Below are 7,643 nucleotides of genomic sequence, written 5' to 3'. Positions count from 1 at the left end.
TCGCATGCCTGCTACCAGATCAGCTATCTGAGAACTGCAAATTAGGCATCAAATTAACACTAACTTCGTTTTGTACTGACTATAGGGCAGAAACAGGTATGCAACAGGACCAGGGTTAACACAAGGAAAAATCACAACAGAACTGGCTCTTCTACTCTGGTGCAGTAACCACCTACGATCCCACAAACAGCCCCAGCTACTCCTCTCTCTAAATAAGAGTGTACCAAAGTGCCAGAAGCCACACTACCAGTGAAAAATGCGACTGGAAGCAAGACTTCAGCTGGACTGGCCTGAGTGTTGCCATCAAAACAGAATCCTCTGTTCCCTACTGCCAGCATCTGCAGTCTCTCCTACTAGCACCAGTACTGGTTTAACTCCACAGTGAGCCTGGGAGAACTAAGCCCTCAGAAGTTAGTTCTCACTATGCAATTGTTAACACCATCCTTGTCCTTCTCCTATAAAAACAAAATCCACCACCTTTCCTGCCTGTTGCCCTTCTCCAAGGATACAGACAGGCCACAGGGCTCGAAAGAGAAAGAAAAAAAAACAGAAGAAAAAAAAAGGGGGTCGGAAGTGTAATTAAAAATTGGACTCCAGTTGTGAAGGGGCTAATGAAACAGTTTATTTACTGAAGTCCAGAGTTGGAATATTCATTGCTGTAGAAACAGACTGACCACCAAAGGCTCCTGTTTTGGATGTGGGTCTTCCCTACATTTTATACCAGCATGCTCTGAAGCCAGAGTCCAAACACTAGACACAAAAGGTCTCTTATCTCTTGACATTTCACATAGACGAAAACTGCTTTAGAGCCTGGAAACGGAGTACAAATGGAGTACAAATACAACCAGCAATTTTCTCTGGCATGGGCAGATAAACCTAGCTCCCATTGCACTGGCTGGGATACCCGCTGAAGCAAGGCAGCAGGGCACTTAGTTCAGGTTAAGGCAAGGTGTTAAGGCATGAGAAGTGAGAAGGGAGGGGAAGCAGGGTTATTGGCAAGAATCACAGAAATTCAGGAAACTGAAGCAATTTCTATAGAGCCTCACAATGACCAAGAAAAAAAAAATAATAATCCTTTTCTCACTGTAAGAAATCTCTTTTGAGGACTGTGCATTATAGTACAAAACCATCTTAAAGACAGTTTAACAAGAACAAAGGCAGAAAGTCTAAGAGTTACTAAAAAGTCTGCAGAGAAGATTCCTGTTTTGCTATAGAATCCGCACAAAACTGAGCCACTTTCTCAGCCCAGATCCAGTTACTCATAACCACGTTGCTATAGTAAATCACAGATGTAACTACACAGAACAAATTACGTGGCTCATTCTTCCAGGCCAGCAGCAGCACACCTCATACCTTTTTCCTTTTCTTTGAAGAATCATCAGCCATGCTGGTCTTTTTATCTCTTTCATATCCTGCTGCCGCCACCTCCTCTTCTTCATCTTCTGGGATGAGGCTATATTTGGTACCTCCAGGCTGCACAAAACACTCCTTGGCAAAATGACCTGTAAAATAGTGTTTGGAGGAGCAATGCTGCCCATCCCCTGCTCTCCTCCCCCTTTTTTTATTTTATTAAAACAACTGCATTTCAGACACCTGAAGTGCATCTTTTTATTATTAATCACAATAAGAGAATCTACACTGTAAATTTTTTGTCCTAGCATTTCAGCTAGTTTAACATGCCCTGATTAAAGAAGCCAGGGGAGCAAACGCAACCCAGGTTGGAAAGATTAGTCAGGCAAAAACTACGACACTCTTGTCTGAACAGGGAAATTGGTAGAAACTTGTCTGTGCAAGGACTTAAGCAGCATAGAAAAGTGTATGGGAAAGGGAGTCAATCAGTGTCATAGGCACCTGGTAAATGAGACCAAAGCCCCACACAGAGAAAATCAGCTCATTCTGGTTCTACCCTTTCTACTCTGGAGACATCAAAGTTGACCTACTAATAGTTGCAGTGGAAACTACAGATAGACAGCATCTGCCTGCATGTTATGAGTACACATCACCATGAAAAAGCAGACTGGAAATATGCTGAATCCAGTTTAAAGTTTTGAGGGTTCTTTAAAATGTTTTTTTAAAGACCGTTATCTACCACTACAGAGAAACAAATTTGTAACCTTCTCCACAAAAGCATTAACTCCAGCTTAACTATTTACTCTATGGCTAAATAACGTAAGTCAAGTAGGGTGCAGTAAAAACTCCATGTGGAAAAAACTATGCCTCAGCAACATATAAGCCAACTTCCCATTGCTGCACTAGGCAAAAGACAAAAATTTCACCAGGTTAAAAAAAAAGTTTGTTTTCAGCTCTAAGACAGATGGGCACAAGCTAACACAGTGCTCGCAACAACTAATCAGTAAAGTTATTCCTACGGAATGTTCTTCATAATGAAATGATCTGGTGGAAGCATACATTTATTCCTTAAAATGCAAAACTGGAACAAGACCATGGCTGTAAGACACAATAACACAAATACTGCAAGAAGGGAACCTGTACTGATCCTGGGCTCAGTAGAAAGGCCCTTTACAGGAAGCTCAATGGGATGCAATTTTAAGAAACAAACCTCTATAAAAGGAGTTCAGCTAAGTCTTTCCTTTTTGTAAGAAGCGACAGAAAAAGTAGTTCTCCTCTAAAAGAGACATGTGGAAACAAAATTCAGTCCTTAAGCAGCCATGAGACAGATGTCAATACAATCCTATCTACAGGTCACTACCTGGATAAAACAAGGCTGTACCAAAAGACAATGCTGCATGAACATACCTTTGCAACCGCATTTCTTGCACACAGTGTTCAAGACAGCTTCAAGTGTGATCTTCTGACTCGTGTAGTCTCTGAACATGCGTTTTTTCCTCTCATCCTGACTGGAAAGAGAAGGACAATTCTATTTTCAATCCACTCTCACCTTTAACCCCATATATTTATACGGGCACAACCTAACCACAAGTGTTTTCAAATGTTGCTCTAAAAGTACCACTGAGCTGAACCAAAGAACAGACCTGATCAATCGCTCATTTGAATAAACCACATTGTTCACAGCATATTACCTGTAACCTTCTACTTTTGAGATTAACTGAGCAGTCTCTAGAAAAGCAGACAAATGGGGGGAGCTGCACTTACGTCCTTTATACTAACATCCGCATTTTGTATGTGAACACACACACATAGATATACTTGCCCAGTATGAAAATAAAGCAATTATATTTGATCTGCAAGAGATGTTGCAAACAAAAAAAAAAAAAAAAAAGGTAGACAAAGAAGCTCTGAAACATCTGAGCAGTTAAGATTTTGTGGTATGTGAAAGCAAGACAAATGCCCAGCTGGAACAAACAGTCCTTCCAGCACAAGTGCACAGCCACCACAACGCAGGAATGAAAATCCCACCACGGTGTGCAGGGCTGGAACTCACTACAGCCTCCACCAGCTCCTGCCTGCCTCTAGGTAGCATAACCGAGGGAGTGCCTTCAGACAACCCTCCTGGCAGCCACAGCATCGCTGGTGGGCTCAGGAAGAGCCAAAGGAGGGGGTACCTAGAGAATAAGTAGGGCAGGAAAGCCAGGAATGCAAGGCTGGGAAAAGCAGGGAGTAGCAACCTGTCTGATCTGTTATATTCTACTCAGTAGATTTACCTACTCAAGGGAAACATTGTTTGGATCGAGGTCTTTTCCTGTGCCTTGGTTAACAACCTTCATGGAGAGGGAAAGCTTCAGTTTGTCATCTTTCATCTGGAAAGAGGAAGATATGGAATGAGAAGAGTAAATGACAGCAATGTTAATTAACAGTGTGCCTGGAGGCCTATAAAGAAGGATGACTACAAAAGAGATGACATGAAAGTGCTTTTGTTCTACTATTTTGTAGCTATATTTAGACTATTCTAGCTAATAAAACAGCTTCTGTTAAGCAGTTATCACAGTAATATGACAAGCTCAAACTATAGGTCCATTCAGATTAACATTCTGCTTTCAATATGACCAAACCCAAGAGCTGCAGAAGAAAGTGCATGTTTGGAAGCTTTGCATCCACCCCCAAGGCAGTTCTCCCTGAACCAGTACTTCGGCCAACTTGCACCCTGAGAAATAAGACTTTATATACTTTTTCCCATTTCGATCCTCTTAGGAGACTAAAGTTTTAAGTACCTCTGTTAGGAGCTTACTCTTTTCTGAATCCTAGTAAGTCCTTGATCACTGAAATCCTATCACTTTAGAAGCAAGAGCAGAAGTTGTATGTTTGGGGTTTTTTCAAGTCTTTCTTACAATCGTCTGCATTTTCACCAGTGCTGCTATTGAAGCTATTTCTGTTTTGTCGTTTATGACATTCATGCAGTTATTTGCAGGCAATTTAACATCAAACTCTTCTGCTGTCCACCTCTCCAACAATCTTCTGCCCCTTGCCTCTACAGCAAAGAAGCCAGGAACCCAACAACTGTGTTTCAGATAAAGAATGCAGTGGCTTAATAAAAAAGTATACAAACAAAATTAAAAAAAAAAAGAAAAAAGGTACACCAAAGGTGGCTAAAAAGAATCTGTAGAGTCTTTCATACAGATTTTCTATATTGTGTAAATAAGACCAAGTTTCTCAACCCATTTCCCTTATCTCACACAAAATTAAGTCCTTGTTTCATACATCAACCCAATTATCTTCTTTCAAAAAAAATGCAAAGCATTTAAGGCCAAATCCTGTGCAACTCTGAACTGAATCCTTCCACCTCACTCCCAAGAAAATACAGTCAGCTTGCTTTGTTTCCACGGCTCACCGAAACAAGTGTCTATAGTCTTTGTTCCAAGTAATCTTTAAATATGATGATATGCCTACTGTCACTTCTTCTGCACATGAAAAAGCAATGTAGATTGTAGGGAAGAAAACATATATAATGCTCTTACTTCAAAACAAACAAAAAGCCTCTCTATTTTCTTTTGGGCATTATTCATTGCCACTTATACCTTCCTGAAAACAAACAAGCAAAGAAAAAGCTCAGCTTCTTCTAAGAACAGGCTCTCAGTTAATGAGCATAACATTATTAACATACACAGTTAATGAACTGTGTTTATATTGGCTCTTATCTTGGGATCCTCTCAAATTGCTCATTTAGCCACCAAATCACACAGTTAAGGTAACACAAGCTGGAAGGGGTGCACAGGGAAAGAACGGGAAGCGATTTCTTGCTTTTATGCCAGAAGCTTTTATGAAATCCCTTTTTCCGAACTGCACTGTTGCGAGTCACAGAAGGTCAGTGGCCAAAGCCACACCTGGAGGTGAAGAGAGTTCACCTGTCTGCAAAACAGAGCCTGTCAACCCCCAACAAAGCGACAGGAACACACAGGCTCTGTGCACAGAATTTCTCAGTTCATTCTTCTTGCAGTATATTTTATCTACACAGCACTAAAGGAACAAGAATTAAGGTTACCTCTTTTCCAATAAGCTTCACCCATACTTTGTCTCCAACATCTACTATCTCTGAGGGTTTATCCACACGGCAGGAGGACATGTGGGTCTTATGAACAAGGCCTAATCATGTTTTTGAAAAAGAAAAAAAGGAAAAAATAAAGACAAGTCTCTACTGAATCACAGTTTTGTCCTCTAAGACAGTGGTCTCTAAAGCGTGGTGACGCAAGACAATCCTTTGGGGTATGGGAATATTTTTGTGACATTAATAAATAATTTTTTTAAAAAAATTATAGTGCTTATTTCATCTTTAGCTCATCCTTTTTAATTTCTATTTTTGAGTATGTTTTTTAATGTACATAACATTAGTACAGTAGTACGTGTATATAATTTATAAATAAATGTACATATACTGGGGGTGTGCATGCTCAAAAAAATTTTAACTGATAGGGTGAACTAATTTTAACTAATCGTGCACTAGGGATGCACAATCAAAAACGTTTGGAGACCACCGCTCTGGGAGACAGGGAACATATGCAGCAGTTACCCTAAGCAAAACTAACCATTTCTTTCCTCCAGTACATTATGCAGGTGAGAATCAACTAGCTGCATCAATCAAACATGTAAAAGATCTGCTCCATATTAACTCAGAGAAGCAGGCCCCCAAAGCAGTGTCTTTGTACTCAAAATATCAGGTGCCCATATGGAAAACTGTAGCAGGCACTAACACCTCCCCTTCCGGTCCTCCGAGGCCAGCCCAAGCATGGGAGAATAAAGAGCCCATTTCATGCACCAGCAACACAATACTTCACTGGCAAAGTCAAAAGCATGAAACACCAAAGCTGCCCTGATCTCCTGCACTTGCAAGGTCACACTGCCCCAAAATTTAATTTTTAATTTGCACTAATGACATGTGGGCTACAGGGTTATACAAGGGAGGATAAATATGGAAACACACCTTGCTGTTCAAGCTCGTATTTCAGGGCCCATTTGCATCTCAAAGCAACTTCCCTCCAACAGCCACACTTCTGTCCAGAAACTTTTATTAGACCTGGCACTACAGGAACTGGGCATTTCAAGAGGGGAGCGGAGAAGGGGTTATTTGTGGGCCTACCAGCATGTGACAGAACATCCACCATCAGCTGGTTCTTTTGAAAACTTTGCAGGTTTCCCACAAACATAGACACCGCTTTAAGTCAACTTTTCTGGTTTATGTTTTTATTTGAGTTTTATTTGTATCGGCCATAAAAAAAGTAAGTTGGATATATTATCTAACTGCAAAAAGTTTCTGTAGTTTGCCCAATACCTTGAAATGATTCTCTAAAATATCCTGAAATTGCCAAAAAGCCCTCTGAGTCTTTTCGGTGTTCATGCAAAGGTACCATCATATTCTAAATACTTTCCAAGAACCTACATTTCTTCTTAATTTAGAAAAAAACAAAATCTTTTCTGAGCTTTTAGAAAAAGCTAGCAAGCCTTTAATTCCAAGGATGACTGCTTGGCTAAAACACACTAACATGAAACTATGTCTGAACAAAATTAGAGAAACAAACCTTGTTTCCTGCAGCCTGGGATTTTTATAAATGCCCCATATTCTGTCACTGTAGCAACCTGTGAAGAAAACCAACACAATACCTAAAGGAAAACCCTTCACAAAACTCCCATTTTCAAACCACAGATTAGAATACACACAAAAAGTCTACACAATTCCCCTATTTTCTTTCAGTTTTAGATTTCAAGGCAGGTTCGACACTGCAATGCTTGGTGACTCTGGAGCAGGTTGCAGTCAGCCAACCACTCCTGCATTATTCAGATAAGCATCTTATAAGTATATGCATATGTATCTATACTTACGTACATAAACACACAAATACATATACATCGGTGTCTAAGTACGTGGAACAGAACCGTCAGTTACCCAAACCGCCACTGAACTACGTAGTGCCAAAAACAACAAAATGAAGCGACAAAGAAGCATGCCACAGGCCGTAACGTCTCCCAGGGTCCCTGCCGCAGGCAGCGGCGCCACACACCTCGCCCTGGAAGATGGCGTAGAGCTCAGGCAGCGCCTCCATCACCGCAGGCCTCACAGGGTCCAGGCGAAAGACACTCCAACGGGCCCCCAGCGCTACCTGGAATCACCCCAGCCTACTGCGCATTCATCACCCGAGTGCACAGAGATGCCTTGAGAAGAAATATTTAGTTAATGCATGAAAACACCTGCGGACAGGCGCATAAACAGGCAACAGTGATTAGTTCATCTTGAC

At 41.0% G+C, this 7,643-nt stretch overlaps 1 protein-coding gene across 2 annotated transcripts in view; it reads right to left on the bottom strand.

Annotated features, from left to right (window-relative positions):
- Positions 1–7,451, bottom strand: part of ZCCHC17 (zinc finger, CCHC domain containing 17) — a 15,270-nt gene extending 7,819 nt beyond the window's left edge. For both annotated transcript variants that reach the window (XM_010284188.1, XM_010284196.1), the window contains exons 1-6: positions 7,410–7,451; positions 6,930–6,987; positions 5,399–5,499; positions 3,628–3,719; positions 2,758–2,858; positions 1,354–1,502 (exon numbers count right to left, since the gene is read on the bottom strand). In XM_010284188.1, coding sequence (XP_010282490.1) covers positions 1,354–1,502; positions 2,758–2,858; positions 3,628–3,719; positions 5,399–5,499; positions 6,930–6,987; positions 7,410–7,451 — 543 coding nt within the window. The remainder of the gene's footprint in view (positions 1–1,353; positions 1,503–2,757; positions 2,859–3,627; positions 3,720–5,398; positions 5,500–6,929; positions 6,988–7,409) is intronic.
- Between the last annotated feature and the right edge of the window lie 192 nt (positions 7,452–7,643).

The sequence above is a fragment of the Phaethon lepturus genome, unplaced genomic scaffold (genome assembly GCF_000687285.1).
Source record: "Phaethon lepturus isolate BGI_N335 unplaced genomic scaffold, ASM68728v1 scaffold22150, whole genome shotgun sequence".
Lineage (NCBI taxonomy): Eukaryota > Metazoa > Chordata > Aves > Phaethontiformes > Phaethontidae > Phaethon > Phaethon lepturus.
This window is presented reverse-complemented; position numbering and strand designations above follow the sequence as displayed.